We start from the raw sequence: 23,038 nt of genomic DNA, 5'->3' as shown, positions 1-23,038 counted from the left end.
AAAACCTTCAAAATTATAGAAAATAGGATTACAGTATGGAGGGAGACATTCCATTTTCTTGGATGGGCCAACTCAATGTAAAGCTATCAATTCTTCCCCAATTTTGACATAAAGAATTCTAAGTGAAATCTCAATGGATTCAAGTATTTGTAAATTCTCAGAATGATTGCAGAAGTTGTTGAAGAAATTATATGTGAGAGAAGAGTGAAATAATTAGGGTACTTTGAGTGTCAGGTTATTTGAATGTATTATGCAGCTATAATCATTTTAAAAATATCACCATGAACAAAATGAGACGCTCTGTGGAACAACATAGATGCTCAGATGCTCAGGTATAGGTAGAACTCGGGAAGTGAGAGAACCTCATAATCTGTTTCTATTTATGGAAAGAAATATGGCTGGAAAAGTAGTACAATGGTAATGGTTTGCTATTGGGTGAAAAGCTTACTTTTCTGAAACATCACACTAAAATAATTTCCAGAAAGGATTAGTTAAATGTAAGAAAATGAATCTATATTTAAAAATTACAAGAAAATGTAGGTAAGCCTAAGCAAGAAAGCAACAGAATAAATCATGAAGGAGAACATAATTGACAAATCTATCTAATTAAACACATTAAATTTTTGTACGTGAAAGAAAGCAAAACACCACCAATAAGACAACTTAGAAAATCAGAAATACATATAGAAAGCAAGTGAGCAGCTAGGAAAAATATTTATAACGTATAATATTTATAACATATAACAATAGGCAAAAGATTGATATTTCTAAGATGCAGAGTTAATGTATAAGAAACTGTCAACCATCTTCCAAAAGGGCGGTTATCATTTTGCATTTCTTTTTTTTTTTTTTTAAGAGAGAGAGAGAGAGAATTTTTTAATATTTATTTTTTAGTTTTCGGTGGACACAACATCTTTATTTTATTTTTATGTGGTGCTGAGGATTGAATCCAGCGCCCGGCACATGCCAGGCGATTGCCGTAGGGCTTGAGATACATCCCCAGCCCCTCTCCATTTTTTTCCATGCTCCCACCCCCACCCTCTGTTATGGATCAGAATCCACTTATCAGAGAAAACATTCGGCCTTTGTTTTTTCGGGATTAGCTTACTTAGCATGATATTTTCCAACTCCATCCATTTACCTGTAAATGCCATGATTTTATTCTCTTTTAATGCTGAGTAATATTCCATTGTGTATATATACCACAGTTACTTCATCCATTTATCTGTGAAGGGCATCTAGGTTAGTTCCATAATTTCGCTATTGTGAATTGAGCTGTTATAAACATTGATGCAGCTGTGTCCCTGTAGTATACTATTTTTAAGTCCTATGGGTATAGACTGAGGAGTGGGATAGCTGGGTCAAATGATAGTTCCATTCCAAGTTTCCAAGGAATCTCCATACTGCTTTCCAGATTGGCTGCACCAATTTGCAGTCCCACCAGCAGTGTAAGTGTGCCTTTCCCCCCACATCCTCACCAACACTTATTGTTGCTTGTATTCTTAATAACTGCCATTCTGACTGGAGTGAGATGAGTAGTAGTTTTTTTTTAATAATTTTTTAATTGTAGATATATTTATTTTATTTATTTATTTTTATGTAGTGCTGAGGATTGAACCCAGTGCCTCATAGATATGAGGCAAGTGCTCTTCTACTGAGTCACAATCCCAGCCCCTTAGAGTTATTTTGATTTGCGTTTCTCTTATTGTTGAACATTTTTTCATATATTTGTTGACCAAATAGATATTTTCTTCTAAGAAGTGTCTGTTCAGTTCCTTAGCCCATTTAATGATTGGGTTATTTGTTTTTTGGTGTAAAGTTTTTTGAGTTTTTTATGCTGAAGATTAGTACTCTATCTGACATGTGTGTGGTAAAAAATTGCTCCTATTCTCTAGGCTCTCTATTCATCTCACTGTTTCTTTTGCTGAGAAAAAGCTTTTTAGTTTGAATTCATCCCGTTTATTGATTCTTGATTTTATTTCTTGTGCTTTAGGAGTCTTGTTGAGGAAGTAGGGGCCCAATCCGACATAATGAAGATTTGGGGCTATTTTTTTTTTTTTTCTATTAGATGTGAGGTCTCTGGTCTAATCCCTAGGCCCCTGAACCACTTTGAGTTTTCTGCATGGTGAGAGATAGGGTTTTAATTTAATTTTGCTGCATATGGATTTCCAGTTTCCCCAGTACCATTTGTTGAAGAGGCTATCTTTTCTCCAATATGTTTTTGGTACCTTTATTATCTAGTACGATATAACTTTATTTATGTGGGTTTGTCTCTGTGTCCTCTATTCTGTACCATTGGTCTACAAGTCTGATTTGGTGCCAATACTGTGCCATTTTATTACTATAGGTTTGTAGTATAATTTAAGGTTTAGTATTGGGATGCCACCTGCTTCATTCTTCCTGCTAAGGATTGCTTACCTTTCTGGGTCTCTTATTTTTCCAGATGAATTTTATGATTGCTTTTTCTATTTCTATAAGAAATGTCATTGGGATTTTGATTGGAATTGCATTAAATCTGTAAGGTGCTTTTGATAGTATGGTCATTAAAAAAATTTTTTTTTAGTTGTCAGTGGACCTTTATTTTATTTATTTATATGTGTGCTGAGAATCAAACCCAGTTCTCACACATGCTAGGCAGGTAGGTGCTCTACTACTGAGCCACAACCCCAGCCCAGTATGGCCATTTTGACAATATTAATTCTGCCTATCCAAGAACAGGAAGATCTTTCCATCTTCTAAGGTCTTATTTAATTTTTTTCTTTAGTGTTCTGTAGCTTTTATTGCAGCGGTATTTTACCTTTTTTGTTAAGTTGATTCCCAAGAATTTTTTAGTTTTTGAGGCTGTTTTCCTAATTTCTCTTTCAGAAGATTTGTCACTGATGTACAGAAATGAATTTGATTTATGGGTGTTGATTTTATATCCTGCTACTTTGCTGAATTCATTTATTAGTTCTAGAAGTTTTCTGGTGGAATTTTTCAGATCCTCTAGGTATAGAATTGTGTCATTGGCAAATAGTGATAGTTTCAGTTCTTCTTTTCCTATTTGTATCCCTTTAATTTCTTTCATCTGGCTAATTCCTCTGGTTAGAGTTTCAAGAACTGTGTTAAATAGGAGTGGTGAAAGAGGGCATCCCTGTCTTGTTCCCGTTTTTAGAGGGAATGCTTTTAATTTTTCTCCATTTAGAATGATGTTGTCCTTGGGCTTAGCATAGATACCTTTTATAATGTTGAGATATGTTCCTATTATCCCTAGTTTTTTCAGTGTTTTGAACATGAAATGTTACTGTATTTTGTCAAATGTTTTTTCCTGCATCTATTGAGATGATCATATGATTATTATCTTTATTTATCTATTGATGTGATGAATTACATTTATTAATTTCCATATATTGAACCAAACTTGCATCCCTGGGATGAACCCCACTTGATCATGGTGCACTATCTTTTTAATATTTTTTTTTGTATTTGATTTGCCAGAATTTTATTGAGAACTTTTGCATCTATGTTCATTAGAGATATTGGTCTGAAGTTTTCTTTCCTTGATGTGTCTTTGTCTGGTTTTGGAATCCGTGTGATATTGGCATCATAGAATGAGTTTGGAATTGTTCCCTCTTTTTCTATTTCATGGAATAATTTGAGGAATATTGTTATTAGTTCTTCTTTGAAGGTCTTGTAGAACTCAGCTGTGAACCCGACTGGTCCTGGACTTTTCTTTTGATGGTATCTTCTATTTCATTGCTTGAAATTGGTCTGTTTAACTTGTGTATAGCATCCTGATTCTGTTTGGGTAAATCATATGACTCTAGAAATTTGTTGATGTCTTCAATATTTTCTATTTTATTAGAGTACAAATTTTCAAAATAGTTTCTAATTGTTCTTCTGCATTCTGTATTGTCCATCATTACATTCCCTTTTTAGTAATTTGAGTTTTTTCTTTCCTTCTCTTTGTTAGTGTTGCTAAGGGTTTATCAATTTTATTTATTTATTTATTTTTAAGAATCAACTTTTTGTTTTGTTATTTTTTTCATTTATTTATTTTGTTTCAATTTCATTGATTTCAGCTCTGATTTTAATTATTTCTTGTCTTTTACTACTTTTGGTCTTGATTTGTTCTTCTATTTCTAGGGCCTTGAGATGTAATGTCTTTTCCTATGAGATGAGTCTCTTGTAGGCAGTATATTGTTGGGTCTTTTTAAAAAATCCAATCTGCCAAGATGGGCTTGTGGCTCAGTGGTAGAGGGGTTGCCTAGCACACATGTAAAAAGTAAATGAATAATAAAAGCTATGGGAAAAAAAAGTTACCTCATTAAAAAAATCTAATCTGTCAGTCTTTGTCTTTTGATTGGTGAGTTTAGGCCATTAACATTCAGGGTTATTATTAAGACATGGTTTGTATTCCCAGTAATTTTTGGTTTTTAACTTGACTTGGTTTCTCCTTTGATTGATTTTTCCCTTAGTGTAATACCTCCCTTTGCTGATTTTCATTGTTTTTCATTTCCTCCTCATGGAATATTTTGCTAAGGATGTTCTGTAGTGCTGGTTTTCTCGTTGTAAATTCTTTTAACTTCTTAAACTTTCATTTATCATGGAAAGTTCTTATTTCATTATCAAATCTGAAGCTTAATTTTTCTGGATATAAGATTCTTGGCATCCATTTCCTTTCAGAACTTGGTATATGTTTTTCCAAGATTTTCTAGCTTTGAGGGTCTGGGATGAGAAATATTAAGAGATCCTAACTGATTTTCCCCTATATGTAATCTGATTCCTTTCTCTTGTGGCTTTTAACATTCTTTCCTTGTTCTGTATGCTGGACATTTTCATTATAATATGCCTTGGTGTAGCTCTATTGTGATTTTCTACATTTGGTGTCCTGTAAGCCTCTTGTGTATGATTTTCCAATTCATTCTTCAGATTTGGGCAATTTTCTGATATCATTTCATTGAATAGATTGTTCATTCCTTTGGTTTGTAACTCTATGCCTTCCTCTGTCCCAGTAATTCTTAAGTTTGGTCTCTTCACGTTATCCCATAATCCTTGGATGTTCTACTCATGGTTTCTTACCATCTTCACTATGTAGTCAACAGTGAAGATTATTTTATTTTATATTAGATTCTTTTATTAGATTATATATTTTCAAGATTATATATTTTGCCTTCATTTTCTGAGGTTCTGTCTGTTAGTGATGCTTTCTATTGAGTTTTGAATTTGGTTTATTGATTCCTGCATTTAAGGATTTCTGTTTTTTCTTTTTCTTTCAGAATCTCTTTATTGAAGTAATCTTTTGCTTCCTGTATCTACTTATGTAGTTCTTTATCAAAATGATCTTTTGCTGCCTGTGTTTTCTCTCTTATATCATCCATTAATTCACAAAACATTTTAATTATGTACATCCGAATGCCTCCTCTGACATTTCTTCTGCTATGCTGGTCATGGATTCTAATAATGTATCTTGGTTTGTTTGGGGTACTTTCTTCCCTTGTTTTTTCATGTTGTTCATGTGTCTTCCCTTCTAGCAGTGTGGATTGGATGAGGTGTTATAGTTTTTACCCTATTGACTTATAGTATCCCTGAAGGGTTCCAATACCTCTTCTTTAAAGGGGAAATCAATATTAACAGATCCCAATACAAACCATGTACAGCTTTAAAACAAATAACTCTATTAAGACGTTTACAGTTTTGTCACAATAGACAGAAATGGTGAGTTCAGTTATTACCTCAGTATAAATAGTAGGTTTGCAAAAGGGTCTAGAGTTTCTTTTTTTAAAAAAATATTTATTTTTTAGTTGTAGTTGTACACAATACCTTTATTTATTTGTTTATTTTTTATGTGGTGCTGAGGATTGAACCCAGGGCCTCACATGTGCCAGACGAGCGTTCTACTACTGAGTCACAACCCCAGCTTGGGGTCTACAGTTTCTGATGGTGGACAAAGAGAGAAATGGGGGTGGACTGTAGGATGAGATGTTAAGGAGGTAGGAGGTGAGGATATAGAGTTATTGGATCTTGGGAAGAGTGAGGAAGGAATCGAAAGATGTTGGCTAGTAGCAGGAGAAAAGAGGGAAAGAGATTTTGGGGAGTCAAGTAAGTAGGAAGAAAATAGAGTACAAAAAACAAACAAACATAAAAATGAAGAAAAAAATGTAAAAATTAAAAAGAATATACAACACAACTGTAATATACTATTCAGAAATCCCAGTCCTCAGTAGCCTAATGCATGGAAAGTACTTGGTTTCCCAAATGTTGGGGATATGAGGGTGGGAAAAAAGAGAGAAAAAGATAAAGAAAAAATAAAGAAAAAAATAAAGAAAAAAAATCTCAAAGGAAAATTAAAGGATTGTTTTGTTGGAGTTCAGTATCTTTCCTGCTTCCCTTATCATCCAATAGGTGGGGTTGTCTGTGGTTTAATGGGATCCCTACCTCAGGATGGTGAAGGCTATTAGGATGGAGGGTTTGTCTTGGGGATGGAGCTGGAGGTGGGGTATAGCACTTGCTGGTCCCCCATGGGAGACTGCACCCCAAGGATCTCCTTTGGGGCCCGCTTGTGTGATGTGGGCACCTGGTCTTATCCCCTTATATTGCCTTCAGACCTCACAATCTTGGTCTCCAATTTAGTCTCTAAACTGTGTCCCACTCACCCCTTCCTTTCTACTTCCAATAAGGAACCTCTCTCTCCAGACTCTTGTGGGCTGCGCTCTGGGGGCTGTGCACCTGCTGTGTGGAGAGCTGTTTTGTATCAGGCAGTTCAGGGCCAGGCTTTGGGAGCTACAGACTGACCACATAGCTATAAGGTGCTGTGCTGGCTTAGTGGCTGCAGGGAGAGTGGAGAGTTGGGGGCTATGGGTACCTTGATATTGCTTCTAGGCTTCAACTGGTGTCCCAAGCTGGGAGTTGCCCCAAATAAAGTCAATGATGGAGGTAGCGAGGATAACCCAAGATGGCAACAAAGGTGTCCTAAGATGGAGGTGGCTGCTTTCAGAGATGGGATGTCAGGGTCAGCCCAGCAATGGCATTGGGTGGTGTGTTTGGAGATGAAACTCAGTGGCATGTAGCGTTGCTCTGTGTCACGCAGCTGTCTCCAGACCCTGTCTGGTGTCCCCAGGAGCAGGCTGCCATGTGGAAGGGACTGTGGCAGCGGTTGCAGATTCCCAAGATGGAGGCAACTAGGGGAACCCCACGTTAGTATTTGGGGGTCTTCAAGGGAGTGGTGGCTGGGGTTCCTGCACGGACACTGATGCTGGGGGTCCTGCTCAGCATGGCTGCCAGGGTCCTGCATGGGTGAGCAGCTGGGATTCCTGCATGGGAGCAGCTGTCAGGGGTCCTCTAATAACTTGCAGAGAAATAGTATTCCCACTGCTTGAATCCCAGATCACAGAGCGACAAGGAATGCAGCCTCCCTCTAGCCCCCCGTCTTGGATCCCCCTCTTTGGGATTTTCTATAGATAATTATATACACCACTTTTGAGCAAAGTCTGTTTTTATTTTTTAAATATTTTTTTAGTTGTTGATGGACCTTTATTTATTTATTTTTAAAAATTATTTGTATGTAGTGCTGAGAATCGAACCCAGTGCCCCGTGCGTGCTAGGCAAGCACGCCACCACTGAGCCACAACCCCAGCCTGCAAAGTCTATTTTTATTTTTTTTCCTTCTCAATATGTATATCTTTTATTTCCTTTTCTTGACTTATGGCAGTAGCTGGAATTCCTAGTGCAATGTTGAATAGGAGTGGTGAGTGAGAATATTCCAGCTTCAACTTTTCACTGGCGCCACTCTGGTGAGCCCATCATTGTTATCATCTCTACCTGTCCTACTGTAACAACCCCATTACTAGACTTCCTACTTTAGCTTTTGTTTCTATAAAGTCCATTGTCTACGTGGTAGCCAGAATGAAAATTTAAGAAAGTAAACCTGATCATCTCATTTCCCAGATTAGGACCACTCCAATGCCTTGCTATAGCATTTAAAATAAAACTCTTCAGCCTACCCTAATGCCTAATATACTTGGGCCCCTCTGTGCCTAGATAGCATTATCTTATGAGATTCATCCTCTTGACCTCTTCATGTCAGACACACTGGCCTTCTTTCTGTCCTTAAAGTATTTCTGCCTGGTGTCCCCAGGAGCAGGCTACCATGTAGTACCAGCTGTTCCCTATGCCAAGAATGTTCTTTCTATTGATAATTGTGGTGCCAGTTCTTTTTGGTTATGCAGATCTCAGCTGAAGAGTTACTTCCTCAATGAATGCTATATTCAGTCATTCTTTATCGTGTTAATTTGTGTTAATTCTCTGCATAGCTTTTTCTGCTACTTGATATTTCTTTTCTTTTAATTGTCTAACTCTGCTTTCTGTCCCCTGTCTCAGACCTTCCATCCACCAGAATATGAGTTCTTGGAAACAGGATCCTTCCTGTCTTGTCCATTGTTACATCCCAACACAGAGTCAGTGCCTACTTTGCCTCCATTCTTCTCTTGACCCAAACACCCTTGTTCTCTCTGCTCTTCTGTCTCCTCCTTTCAGTTCTCTTGGCTCCCCACTCTTTCCTGTTCTGGAATCTTTGCATATTCTGTTCTGTAACCATTTTGTCTCAGAATCTCCTATTCTTTATTTAACTCTCAGTTCAATGTCACTTATATAGAGAAACCTCCTTAAGTTTGTATCAACACCTCTTTTATGGTTATATTCATAGTTTTAATTTTATATTCATTTATAAGATTACTGGATGAACTGCCTCCCTTATTATTTTGACAGCCCAAGAGTCAGGGCGTAGGTCTGATTGAGCTCATATTTTGTCTCTGTACTCAGGACAGTGCCTGGTTCTTGGAAGTTACTCATAAGTGGCTATAAAGTCCATTGTCTACGTGGTAGCCAGAATGAAAATTTAAGATTTTCATTAAAAAAAAAATACTACACTTAATTGGTCCTAAGATGTAGGTGTAACAACACTTCTGAAATAGGGATGCATCTTGTAGTTGCTGGCATCTGAGAGTGGATAAAAAAACAGTAAAATTTAAACAAATATATTAGGATATTTTATCTTAGTAGTAATCAAAGAAATGCAAGTTAAAACAACAGTGGGATACTATTTATCAGGTGTCACATTGTAAATGATTTTTTTTGCAATGATTAAAAAAAAAAACAACAACCCATAATAATACTGGCACAGATGTGAGAAAATAGGTCTTTTACATGCTATAGGTAAGAGTTTATATTGGGCCAATCTTTCTGGAGAGATTTGGCAATATGTAGTCAAAGCCTTAAAAATATTAATATCCTGTGGCTTTTATTTTGAAAAAATATTCTAAGGAAAAAATCTTGGATGTTTGAGAAGATTTTGCCAATATTTTCATTATATAACGTTTTATGATAGTGAGAAATTGACTCACTAATGGTAATCCATAAAATGGAATACAATCTGGTTATAAATATGTATATTCTTAAAGAATATTTAAGAGCTGGGGCTGTGGCTCAGTGGTAGAGTGCTTGCATAGCATGTGTGAGGCACTGGGTTCGATTCTCAGCACCACATATAAATAAATAAAATAAAGTTTCATCAACAACTAAAAAAATATTAAAAAATATTTAAGATATGGAAAAATGTTCATACTATATTTTTAGTAGACATGAGAGCAGGAGCCATGTAGATTGTACTTGATATACATTCAACATCTTGCACAGGACTGATATTTTGTTGAATAAAAAAGTAACAACGTAGTGTATGATGTGTGGCATGAGTAGGATGACCCAAATTTTAATTCTAGAAAAGTGTGTGTTGTGTGCCCAATCAGCCATGTATTAGTAGAGATTATCTTTGGTGCAGTTATGCATAGTCTTTGTTATTCTTTGTACTTTTCTATATTTTCTATAATATACACATATTAATTTTACAACAAGAAAACTGTTTTCTCATCAATGCTAACTCTATTGGTGCCAAGAGAGTGAATCTGAGGGTGTGGTCATGCATGGTGGGAGGCAGGGTTCATGAATGAAGGTTTCTCAGAGCAAGTGAGGTGAGTGAGTTGAATACCAGAAGCAGTGACGGATAGTACCCATTCCAACCTGAGCCCTCGACAGGAATCTGGAACCAATAATCCTCCTGGGATGTGCAAATGCCCTGTGCTGGGCAGAAGCCCATCCCTCCACTCTTCCTCCAGACACCCTTGTTTGCCTGCTCTGAGCAGCTGCTTATGGCTCTGAGGTATCCCTGTCTCCTGATCCTTCCCTTTGGTTCCATTCCTGCCTCCAGCCCTTTTACTTGCATGATCACTTTGGACAAAGGTCTTGAACCTTGGTGTTCAGCTTTCTCTCTCCCTTGGCTCTGTTTTTTTTTTTTTTTGCCATCTGACCCAAATACCCTAGCTCCCAGCCTCCCTGCAGTGCTGAGGGTGGCAGCCTTGCTTGGAGGCTAGACTACACACAGTAGGTGCTCAATGCATGCTTATTTTATACATGACTGTGATCCACAGAAACGTGGGGAAAGAGAAAGAGGAGAGTCCACATGTTGTGGTGGTCTCTGTGGTGGCCTCTGCAAGAGAGCAGAGGAGTACCAGGGATTGTTTGTGACCAACAGTGTAGAACCAAACATTTTAAGTGCAACCAACGAGGAAATGTAGATAGGAGAACATCTGAAAAGAGAAATTCTAAAAGTGACAACTTTGTAATACCATGTGCTTAACTGGATCTTTAAGCTAAAAAATTTGATATATTTTCGTTTGTGTATGAAGAATAACTTCTCTCCCTGCCTCCCTCCCTCTTTTTCGCCCTCCCTCTCCCTCCCTAATTTTGTTCTTTTAACATTTTCTTTCTGTTGAGGCCAGCAATTCAAGTTAGTTGCAACAGAGGGCAGAAATGTGTAACAAACATGAGCATCATTTTCTTTTTACCTGAAAATCACTGTAAAACACAATAACAGTGCATGAATTGAGCTACATAAGCACTCTTGGCCCTTTAATTTTCAAAATTTACCAAGGTTATTTGATAGTATTTTCATTATTTTTTATGTCATAGTCTAAAGTACTTGTTAATATATGTAAACCTTAATAAAAGCAAAGTGCAGATCTCTCGAACAAGAAACTAACTCTGGCTAGTTCTTAGATGAGGATTAAGCCTCGGGTGTGGGTTACTTCCTGTGCTTTAGGGTCATTGACTTTTCATTCTAGTGCTGGAATGGAAGCTTTCTAATGTCACTGCCACTGACAAATGCCGACTGATGTTCTGCATTGGGAGTTTTTTGAAACTTATGGGCAAGATCAGAGAAGCAAAAGAGCTGTTCTTGAGTACTGAGGACATGTTAATGCAGGTAAAGTGCAAAAAACAGAAACCTTCAAACCTGATTCTTTTTGTGTTAGATATTTTCAGATATTTACCTTTGTTCCTTCTTAACTTAGTCTATAAACAGAGGAATTAATTAATTTGTTCATCAGTGAGGAAGCTGTGATTTTAATGCATGCCCTATACTGGACATTAATAATGATCACTAAAAAGAATAGGAGTCATTAGGGCTGGGGACATAGCTCAGTTGGTAGAGTGCTTGCCTCCCACGTACAAGGCCCTGGATTCGATCTCCAGCACCACTACCAAAAAAAAAAAAAAAAAAAAAGAGAGCGATAGGGGTCATTAAAGGAGTGAATGCAGATAGGTGTCACTTGGGAGGAAAAAAATAAGTGTTTGTAAAATTTGAAAAGTGAATTGTAGTGGTGGGTTGAAATGAATTAATAAAAAATTGGCTAAAGACTTGGCTGTAACTTTCATGAAGGCCTGTGATACCGCTCAGCAGTAGAGCACTTGCCCAGCATGTACAAAGGCCCATGTTAGGTGATTGATTTGCTTTTTCTAAAAAATGAACTTTTGACTTTACTGAATATAATGGAAGCTTCACTCATAATTGTCACTATGTTTTAGATGACACTTAATTGACCTTTTAATAATAGTTATGAATTTCACTGTTTTCAATAGATTTTTGTAGACTAAGGGCAGAGTAATCTGAAACAAAACATTTTGTTTGAAAACAACACCTTCACAATTTCCTGAGACATTACCCCTGCCTCCATTAATACATAGATAGAAGGAATGCCATCTAGTGGGATTTATAAAACTCAAAATTGCAACACCTTTTATGGAACAGCAATGTTATTTATCAATTTTTGTATCTCCATGGTATATTATGCCCCATGGGTGCTTAATAAAACAAATGTAACAAATCAATCAATAAATCCATTTGAATGTGCAAATTCCTTTGTGTCCATAGAAAGTAGCCCAAAGTAGTGAATAGAGCATGGGCCATTTTCATACTGACCCGGATTTAAAACCCAGCATTGCCACCTCCTGCTTGTATGACCTTGGTAAGATTCTAACCTCTGCCCCAGTGAGTTCTCATCTGGGGGGTTCTAATATCTTATCTCATGGGGCTGTTAACAGGATCAAGTAAGGAAGTGCACAACACCCTTTCCACAGTGTCTGCTGCACAGTGAGATATTGATTACTGGTGGCTGGTTTGTCCCTACTCCTTGGGGTTATAAAGTAACAGGCGTGGGCTGGAAGTAAGAGGGTTTAACTAACGGTCATTCAACTCTCTTCCATCATTTAGGGAGCAGCACAGCAGTGATTCTGTGCTTCCCATTATGACCATGGGACCCCTACCCCAATTCTTTGCCCCCATGGGGAGGTGCACGTTTCCTACTGCTGACAGGTGTCTGTCTGGCACCAGTTATTTTACTAGGTAACCACTGAACGCCTGTCTGCAGTTATTCCCTGTGCACGCTGTGTTCATTCACTTGCTAACATTCGCTCAGGGCCTTTCCTAGCCTGAGCACTGGCAGGAGGTGGGGTGACTGCCTGAGCAAGGCAGCTGGTTTCTGCCCTCGTGGAGCTCCTAGTCCAGCTGGACGTCGCTGCGGGCATCTGCAGCGGTTCAGCAATGAAGCCCAACTGTGGAATGGTGAAGGGTGATGCAATTGGAGGAGGCATGCTGACAGACTTGGTTGCTTCCGAGGGCTCCTGCAGGCATCCGTCTTATGATTTATTCTTAATATTTGCAACCATAAAAATAAGAACAATAATAACAATAAAAATATTTTTATTCTCAATATTTTGCAACAGTTGCTTGGGAGGAGTTACCACAGAGACTATTAAAAGGAGTTCTTTAGGCTCTGAAGATAACCTCTAAAAGAGAAGTTTGTAACTATTTTGGGCAGTAACATCTTTTTTGAAATATGTGCCTGACTTTCTTGGGCTGAAAGATCCTGTTATTTGTGATGTATTCATTCTGTATTGTACTGCTTTTGTAATTTCTTTTTTTAATATTTATTTTTTAGTTTTAGGTGGACACAATACCTTTATTTTTTGTTTTTATGTGGTGCTGAGGATCGATCCCAGTGTCTCGTGCATTCTAGGTTATTGCTCCACCACTGAGCCCCAGCCCCGGCCCCTTGTAATTTCTTCAGATAAGATAGTTTTAAATTTTAATGCAACTGGGGGCAGTTTTGTCCCCCAGGGAACATTTGACAATGCTGAAGACACTTTTGGTTGCCACAGCTTGGCGGGGAAGTGCTCCTGGCATCTGCTGGATAGAGGAGGGATGCTGCTTCACACCCTGTAGTGCACAGGACAGCCCCACAGCACAGGGTCACCCTGCCCCAAATGCCAACGTTCGGAGGTTGAAAAACTCTGAATTAGAAGCCTCGGTTGTTAGATAGTGGGTCTCATTTGCCTCCTCCCTAGTATTTCACAGGAGGTACACCAGGTAGCAAGAAAACCAGAGGATCCATTTGTGAACGGCTTCTGTTTCTGCATCAGAGACTTGACTTCTTAAGAAATGTACAGAGCGGTGTTTTGGAGCCCAGCAGGCCTGGGAGGACTCCCTGCCCTCCTACTGGGTAGCCATGGGGCTGGGGCACGTGTTCACCTCACTGAGTTCTGGTCTCCCTCCCTGGAAAGAGGAGTGATAAGCGCTCCCTTCAGGGAGGTCGTGCCGGTGAGAGCTTGGCTCAGCCAGGGCTGCCGAGACGGGGGCGCCGTCACTGGCCACCAGCACCTGTGCCCTGAACGCCCATGAAGCACGGAGCCCAGGGCTTGGTCGTGGAGTCTCTCCCCTCAAGGAACAGTCTGGAGTGGGAAGAGGGGAAGAAAAGCCAAGGATTCATAACGAGGAAGCGGACACTGAGGCCGCACCCAACATGTCCAGTCGCGAGTGGCAGCGTGGGCACTGGACCCGGAGGTGGGAGGACCACTGTGGCCTGGTGAGGGCCTGTGACAGGGCTTCTGCCTCCCTGTCGGACTCATTAGAAACACGTCTGTGACGTGCACAGGAATCAAAGAAACGCCCAGAATTGGAGCTTCGTGGGTAGAGGGAATCTGAAGGAGCAGCGGGTGCCCAGCAGTCAGCCAGCTGAGGCCGCGGAGCACTGGAATCTGGAGAGAGACCAGGCGACATCTGCAAAAGCCAAAACCACCAGAGGAAGCCAGGGCCCCAAGCAATCCTGGGAACGGATGGGGCGAAGTGCTGATATTTGGAGGGAGAAAAGTAAAAGCCTGTGAAGAAGGCAAAGATTGACAAAGAGTCAGGATGTCTTAGTTTTCCCCAAACCGAGGAGGGAGTGGCTAACGGCATCAAACGCCGGCTAGAGGTCTGGGCAACTAAGCACGGAAAGAAGGCCCAGAGGTCTGGTGTGTGGGGGCCAGCGACTGCCACTGAGGAGGCAGGCATGTGGGAGGAGCAAGAGGCAGGGCTTTAGGAGGTGGGGGTGGTAACGGAACGGAGAAGATGCACATAGGCAGGCTTGTTTGAAAAGTTTGTTGGTGAAAGGAGAAATTCGAAAAGTTAGGAGAATATGAAGTTCAGGTCAAGTTTGATCCACGGTATATGTGTTTACGTGGAGCAGGAAATAAACAGAGGCAGATTAGAGATGCTGGCAGAGAATCTGTGAGAGGGCTGGAGGGAAGGACACAGAACTCAGGGGCAGGGCAGGTCCTTGGGAAGGGAGTTGGGCTCCACTTCCTCTGAAATAGGTGTGAGGGAAGAAATTGAGTTAAAAATCTGCTAATTAAAAATTTAAAAGAAAGGTAAAAGTGGTATAGAAAAGAGACTATAATTCCCCAATATTGTTCTGCCTTTTATTAAAGTAATGTGCCCTCTCAGAAAATGACTGTGTAGAAGAAAACTGCATTTCCCAGGTTTCCTTAGGAACCAACGTTTTGGCCAATGAGATGTAAATGGAAGTTTCTGAAGTGAAGGTGTTCCCGGTTCTGCCCTTGTCTTAGCTGGACGGCTCTAACAAAGATCCTGAAGTCTGGCGGCTTAAACAAAGGCTTGCTTCTCTTGGTTCTGGAGGCTGGTGGACCCAAGATCAGGGCCAGCAGAGTTGGTGTCTGCATCCTGGTCCAGGCACAGCCATCTTTTGCTGTGTCTGCATAGAGGAAAGGAATGAGAGAGGTCCCTGGGGCCTCTTTTACAAGGGCACTAATCCCATTTGTGAGGGCTCCACCCTCCTGGCCTGATCACTTCACAAAATTCCACCTCCTAACTCCATCACATTGAGACTAGGGTTTCAACATATGAATTTAGAAGGGACACATTCAGTTTTTAGTAACTTTCCTTCTTTCTGCTGATTGAATTGTGAATATGATTTGAAGTCAGAGCAGCCATTTTACATCAGGTGGTATCCTTGAGAATGGAAGTCAGGCAAGGGCACAAGATGAGATAAAAATAGCTAGACTCTGACTTTGTAGAATGTGTGTAGCCCTGAGCCACCTAGATCCTGACTCTTGTGTAAGAGAAATTAAGCTATTGTTAATTTGGGGTTCTTTGTTATTCATAGTCATCCTAATCTTACTCAATATTTGAAGTCAGTCTCTTAACAATATTTGAGCTCAGAAAAGTCAGAACGGATGCCACCTTTGAAGTGGAGGATTGGAAGGATGAGCAGCAAAGATAAGGTCTAGAATAGATTCTGAGAATTCTAAATATATTCCCAAGGGGTGTGCAAAAGAACCACAGGCACATACTGTTAGGGTCTGTAAACAAGTCAAGATGGCACCTGGCATTTTGCCAGAGGGAGTGATTTGTGAATAACGCCAGCGAGTCATTAAGTGTGGAGATTCCTTATTGGTTGACTGCTGTATCTAGTTTATGTTAATTAGATAAGCTGTGTATAATGTATATATACCCCTCCTGTCCTACAATAAACGGCTCCCACTCCTGCTGTATCAATGTACACAAGTTGCTCGTCACCCCCTGGTTATTTTGCTACAGCCGGACTGCGGCAACATACCACATCAGACTCCTTCCAAATCCAGGGAAATCAGTATCTTAGAGCACATGTAAACTATTTTCAAGACAACTGCCCCAAAGCTTTGTTTCAGAAGATCAGTTAAGGGCTGGGATTGTGGTTCAGAGGAAGAGTGCCCACCTAGCATTGCCTGAGGCACTGAGTTTGATCCTCAGCACCACATAAAAATAAAATAAAGGTATTATGTCCACCTATAACTAAAAAAATTTAAAACAAAGGTCATTTAACACAGAGGGGCACTTTTAATATGTGCAGGAAAATAGAAACACTTATTCTTTCAACTTATAACAGGGAGTCTGGCTCAGTCAATAGTCTCCTAGGCTTACATTGTGGTACAATGTAAAGCATTAAGTGGCCAACAACATTGCAATGCCATCCATTCTATGGTACTTTATTAGTTACGGAACACTTCCTGTATAATCTTATTATATTATCTTGTATAATGCATTTTTGAAAACTTATTATTAACAGTAAAATAACTCATCACTAACTCTGATTTCTTGGATTGGACATTTAAAAAAAAACTTTAGCCAACTAGTATATTCTTATGTATTGATAAGGTGTTGGTTGAGAAGTGATTTAAGTTAATGAAGTTGAATACCCTGAAATAAATATTCTAGACCAGTAAGGAGAATTTAATACAAGTTTCTAAAAAAACATGTCAGACATAAAGTAACCAGCTCCCTGGTGGTGTTTGTATTCAAGCAACATTTCTAGATATTCATTAGAATCTTGATACTACCTCCCTTGGAACACTTATTATGTGTGAGACATTGTCAGGTTATTCCTCAAAAATTTTATTACTACTAACTGCCAAAGAATGTTTACTGAACCCATGAGATCAATTGTCCAAAATGCATTTTTAATTTGCATTGTCTCCCAATAAATATTTTATAAATACCTAAAATTCCCTGAGAAATGATATAATACAGGTTTTTATGACATGAGCTGCGATATCTGTCCTAATGGTGGGTTCCTTCAGGAGCTGCTGGTTCCCTTTCTCCTTTTGTATAGAGCCAGTCCACAAGAGAAATGCTTCTTAAAGCTCAGAATGCCATTGGAGAACTGTGTGTTGAAATCGGGAACACCCAGGAAGGGTTCAAGTATTTCCAGAAGGCGTGGTCAAACCTGCAGTGCTTGCCACTCAGTGACTTAAAAGACAACCGGAACTTGATGAAGCAGAAAGGTATGTAGACACCTACAGAGGGAATTACCTCTGTTTTCTAGAGTTCAATTCCTCCTAGGCCACTCCCATCCATAGGAAAAGGGAAATGGATCATGGACTTCATTGGCTTATTTTTTTGAAAGGCTTCCAAGTACATGAGGTTTGAACATGAAGTGTTCCCTTTCCTTTTTTGTGGGGTGGTCACCCATACTGAGAATTGAACTTGGAGGCACTGAACCACTGAGCCACATCTCCAGCCCTATTTTGTATTTTTTATTTAGAGACAGGGTCTTACTGAGTTGCTTAGTGCCTCTGTGTTACTGAGGCTGGCTTTGAACTCGTGATCCTCCTGCCTCAGCCTCCAAAGCCACTGGGATTACAGGCATATGCCTCCGTGTCCGTTGTGCCTTAAGCTTTTGGGAGTCACAGTTTTCGTGTTTCTAAGGTGGGATTAAAAAAAAGCACCTATATAAAATTTCTTATAATTGTGAGACCAAGAAAGTTCCCAGTATGTAAAGCACCCAGAATGCTGTGTGGCACATGGTGAAGTCCTCACTGATAATTTTATTCTCTGGTATTTGATTCCTGAGTCCACTGTGGTGTCACTGATGTAACAGAGACAAAGAATGTTTATGAACCCAGGCACAAGTTAAGCATCCATAATCCAAAAACACAAAATTTGACATGCTGTAAAATTGAAAACTTTTTGAGAGTCAACATGATGCTCAAAAAGTTTTAGGCTTTGGAGCAGATTAGATTTTGGATCTTAGGGTTAGGGATGCTCAACCATGTAAAGGCTGCAAATATTCCCATATCCAAAAATCTCCAAAATCTGAAACTTTTTTGGTCCTAAGCATTTTTGACAAGAAATACTGAACCTGTATTAAACAATTTTGACCCGCTGAATCACAGTCAGACTACTCTCAACTTGTTCATACTTCCATGGCTATCGCATTTAGCTTTTGTTGCATAGCAAACCACCCCAGAACTTGGTGGCTTAAAACAACATTTGGTTTTGCCCACATATCTCTGGGTCAGATGAGTGATTCTGCTGGTGCTGGGTGGGCTCAGCAGATTTAATTTTAGATTGAAGAATCTAAAATTGGGGCTGGGGATGTGGCTCAAGTGGTAGAGCGCTGGCCTGGCATGCGCGAGGCACTGGGTTCGATCCTCAGTACCACATAAAAATAAATAAAGATATTGTGTCCACCTAAAACAAACAAACAAAAATATTTTTAAAAAGTTAAAAAAAATCTAAAATCCAAAATGCTCCAAAATCCAAAACTGAGCACAATATTAATTGTAGAGTGTTTTGGATTTTGGATTATGGATGTTCAACCTGTACCTTGGTTTAGTAAGCATCCTTTGCCTATCTCATATCAGTGGCATCACAGTGGCCTCAGATATCAAATACAGGAGAATGAAACAATCATGAAAGTGCCTGAAATTAGTTGGCAGGGCTGAAGGGGCTGGCTGGTGGTTACCTAGCTGGGTGACAGGGGTGACTGGGCCAGTGTTCCTCATTCCTCAGGAGGATTGCCCAGGACTGGTCACTTGGCAGGATTCCTGGAGGAGGAGCAGGAGCCCAGGCCCAGGCTCAGAGCTGATACAATGTGCCTTTCTGCTGCATTTGATGAGCCACAGGAAGTCCCCTGCTTTATTCATGTCTTGATATGGGGAGTGGGGTTTAGCCAGCACAGAAATGCTTAGAGGCTGTAGTAGATGCAGTAAGAGATGGGAGTTGAGCATGGCCCACCTGGAAATGGTGACCAAATACCTTTTGGGGAAGGGAGCTATGAAGCTGGGATTTAATAGACAGTAGGAGCCACGGTCCTGGCCGAGGAATAGTATGTGGGAGGATGGACCTGTCCTGGGAATGAAGCGATGTCTCAGTGAGCAAAGGGCAGGAGGAGCAAATTGCGCAGGGTGTTGGGTGGCATTTGAATTTTAGTCTAAGTGCAAGTGGGGAGTCATTGCAGGAAGTTAGAGTAGGGATGACACCATCTTGTTTGTGTTTTTTTGTACCAGGCATGGGACCCAGGACCTCCTGCATGTTAGGCAAGCGAGCTACATTTCCAGTTCTGGTTTTTGTTTGTTTGCTTGTTTTTGGTATTGGGGCACTGAATTACTGAGCCACATCCTAGCTTTTAAAAAGTATTTTACTTAGAGACAGGGTCTTGGTAAGTTGCTTAGGGCCTTGCTAAATTGCTGAGTCTGGTTTCAAACTCACAACCTCCTGCCTCAGCCTCCCAAGCTGCTGGGATTACAAGTTGTGCCACCATGCTCTGCTTGGTTTCTATTTTGTGATGACTTTTGCTCCTGTATAGAAAAGAGGTTTCCTGATGTGTAAGAATGGACACAGGAGGGCTGGGGTGGTAGCTCAGTAGTAGAGCGCTTTCCTAGCAGGTGAAAAGCACTGGGTTCAATTCTCAGCACCACATAAAAATAAAATAAATAAATGAAATAAAAAAATGTTAAAAAAAAAAAAAGAATGGACATGGGGAGACCAGTTATGTGGCTCTCCTACTCTCATGTGCAATCCACAAGGCCCAGGGTGGGGGCATAGGAAGGGAGGGGTGTGATAGGAGGTGCTTCTTGGTGCCTGAGTGGTATCCTGTGGAATCCTACAGTAATACCCCTGAAGTCTGACTTCCCACAGCACAGGCAGTCAACTCTGCCTCTGGCAATGCCTTCTCAGAATCCCATTGTCTGTGTGCCACAGGCTGGAAGGCTTAAAGAGAAGATACTTTTTTCTGACAGTTCTGGAGGTAGAAGTCCAAGGTCAAGGTGTCAGCAGGGTTGATTTCTCCTGAGACTCTCTCTTTGGCTTGCAGATGGCCACCAGCTCCCTGTCTCCTTCACATGGTCTTCTGCATATGTGTCATCGTCTCCCCTTCTTATAAGGACACTACATTTTTGGATTGAGGCCCACCCTAATTACCTCATTTTATTCTTAGTTCTTTAAAGAAACTCTATGCAAATATAGTCACATTCTGAGGTATTAAGATTTGGACTTCAACATATAGGTTTTGGGAATAAAATTCAGCTCAAACAGTTACTGTGTTTTCCTTATTCATATAACAAAATATAGTTTAGAAGATAACTTGCTACTTTTTAAAAGTATGTACTATAATTCAATAAAGGAGCAAAATTGTCAGCCTTCTGAACAGAGTGGGTGCTCACGGCAGAGGGTATCTAGGTACAGCCTGCCATGTATTAATTGGGTTTGTGGGAAATATTTGTGTACTTCTTATCATCAGGCTGCATTCCTTCACTGTATCTTATTGGAAGACTGTACCGACTGCCTTCTGTCAAACTCCATTACCAAAAGGATGACTGCCTAGTCTGTATCCATACTCTCACTCTATTGCTGACCTGTTCATTTGCAAAACAGACTCAGTCTTTGGTTTCAATCTGTCATCTTACCTCCTTGGTCCTATAACTGATATGCACATTCAAATGGCTTTATGAAAACCAGCCCCCATGCTATATGGGTGAGTAGTTGATTTATCAAGGAAAGACCTGGCTGTTGGCACTGATGAAGAAATGTTAAATGCTAGGCCTTTTGGCATCTTAACTCTTTTGTTGAAAAAACCCATAGGGATCAAACTCTTTACTGACATGTATTCCCTGCAGTCAGAGTGCTGAACAACCTGGCCAAGTCAGCATCTGAGGAGTACCTAAAAGAAAACCACATGTTGGAATACGCCACTGAGGTTTCCAAGCTGGTGGACAACATCCCCCATGATCAAGCTACCATGAAATACACCGAAGGCGTCCTCATGTAAACAGGCATTTCAGTTTTTGTGTTGTTTTATTTTCTGGATTAGTGTTCAATCTTATGATTAATGTACTTGACCCACACCTATGAATCCATTTCCCACCTCACTGATTTGGCTAAGAAATGCTGACTTTTAGCATTTGCATTCTTGAGCTTAAAATGGTTTTCAACCAGGGAATTATTTGGGCCCTACCCCCTTCGCTAGTGACACTCGTGGTAATGTCTAGAGACATTTCTGGTTGTCATGACTGTGGGGGAGGGGTTGTTGGCATCTAGTGGGTAGAGGCCAGGTTGCTGCTAAGCATCCTACAGTGCCCAGGACAACCCCCAACCAGGGATTATCCAGCCCTAATGTCAGCAGTGCTGAATTTGAAAATAGTTTCTTTTTTTCTTAAATTTTTAAAATTTGTTTTAATTAGCTATTCATAACAATAGAATATACTTTGATACATCATATATAAAGGAGTATAATTTCTCATTCTTCTGGTTATACATGATATAGAATCCCACTGGTCATAGTTATATATGTACTTAAGGTAATAATGTCTGTTTCTTTCTACTATCTTCCTACCCCCACACCCCCTCCCCTCCCTTCACTCCCCCCTACCTAACCTAAAGTAACCCTATTTTCCCTGCCCCCACCACTGTGAATTAGCATACGTGTATCAGAGAAAACGTTCTGCCTATGGTTTTTTGGGATTGGTTTATTTTGCTTTGCATGATATTCTCCAGCTCCATCCATTTACCAACAAATGCCATAATTTCATTCTTCTTTAAGGCTGAGTAACACACACACACATACACACACACACGAAAATAGTTTATAAAGATATTGCTGGGATGTAGCTCAGTAGTATAGTACTTGCCCAGCATGCACAAGGCCGTGGGTTCAGTCCCTAACATGCACATACAATGTTCTTATAAATGATGTTGCCATTCCTGAACCTCTATTATTATGAAGTGGTCTTTTTTTTTTTTTTTTTGTATTTTCTAGGATTGGTTTTTGTATAAAATAAAGGATATCTATGAGAAATATTTTTGATAGTGCAATGAATATAGCCAACATTTATCATGTTAGTAAGTCCCACACATGTATTTTATTTTCAGGTTGGTTGATGGAAACACTTATCTTGCAAAAATGAAGTTTCAAGAGTGCTTAAGTATCAGGAGAAGTTTGTTTGGAGAGAAAAACATGCTAGTTGGAGAAATTATGGAAATTTTAGCAGATTTACTGTTTTTTTTACTAACAGATAATGAAAAGTAAGTTTTTATGAAATGTTTCGAGAAATGTGTCTCCTGCCTACCCCCACCAAAAAAAAAAAAAAATCCACCAGTGTCGGGGGGTGGGGTCTGGGGTTGCCCATCGGGTGTCTCACTCCTTCATCTCTGGTCCTGGGCTTCACTCTGCTGAGCCTTCTGTTCTGCTCAGTCAGGACACTGAACATCAGGTATTCAAAGGGAGGTTTGGGCCCAGAAGTGGCATAGAGGTTTTGGTGTAGGGAAGGGACAGAGGAGTTTGATGTTGTCGTTATGAGTGGTTCCCAACATCTCTTGCAGGCCTGTGAGTGAGCTGTCCTTACCTCAGGGTCTCTGTGCGGGCCTCAGCCATGGCCACTGTGTGTGGGCTCTCACTGGACCATGACTTCTTAAGACCAAGGCCAGAGCTTGTGGTGTCTCAGGCCATGCTCATTGTGGCTCCTCCTCGCTTGGGAAGCCCTCTTGAGGTTTTGTGAGGTGGCACTTTCCTTAGCTCCCCACATATCTCAGTTTGAAAGAGGGTGGTGGGGATTACCCTCCAGCTGTGATTAGTGT

General features: G+C 40.1%; 1 protein-coding gene across 1 annotated transcript in view; it reads left to right on the top strand.

Annotated features, from left to right (window-relative positions):
* LOC143397184 (putative tetratricopeptide repeat protein 41) overlaps window positions 1-23,038 on the top strand; it is a 68,954-nt gene that overhangs the window by 29,466 nt on the left and 16,450 nt on the right. The window contains exons 9-12 of the mRNA XM_076853244.1: window positions 11,154-11,293; window positions 17,295-17,466; window positions 21,082-21,229; window positions 22,334-22,486. Coding sequence (XP_076709359.1) covers window positions 11,154-11,293; window positions 17,295-17,466; window positions 21,082-21,229; window positions 22,334-22,486 — 613 coding nt within the window. The remainder of the gene's footprint in view (window positions 1-11,153; window positions 11,294-17,294; window positions 17,467-21,081; window positions 21,230-22,333; window positions 22,487-23,038) is intronic.

Source organism: Callospermophilus lateralis, chromosome 4, assembly GCF_048772815.1.
Source record: "Callospermophilus lateralis isolate mCalLat2 chromosome 4, mCalLat2.hap1, whole genome shotgun sequence".
Lineage (NCBI taxonomy): Eukaryota > Metazoa > Chordata > Mammalia > Rodentia > Sciuridae > Callospermophilus > Callospermophilus lateralis.
Note: the sequence above shows the minus strand (reverse complement) of the source record. Positions and strands in the feature narration are given on the sequence as shown.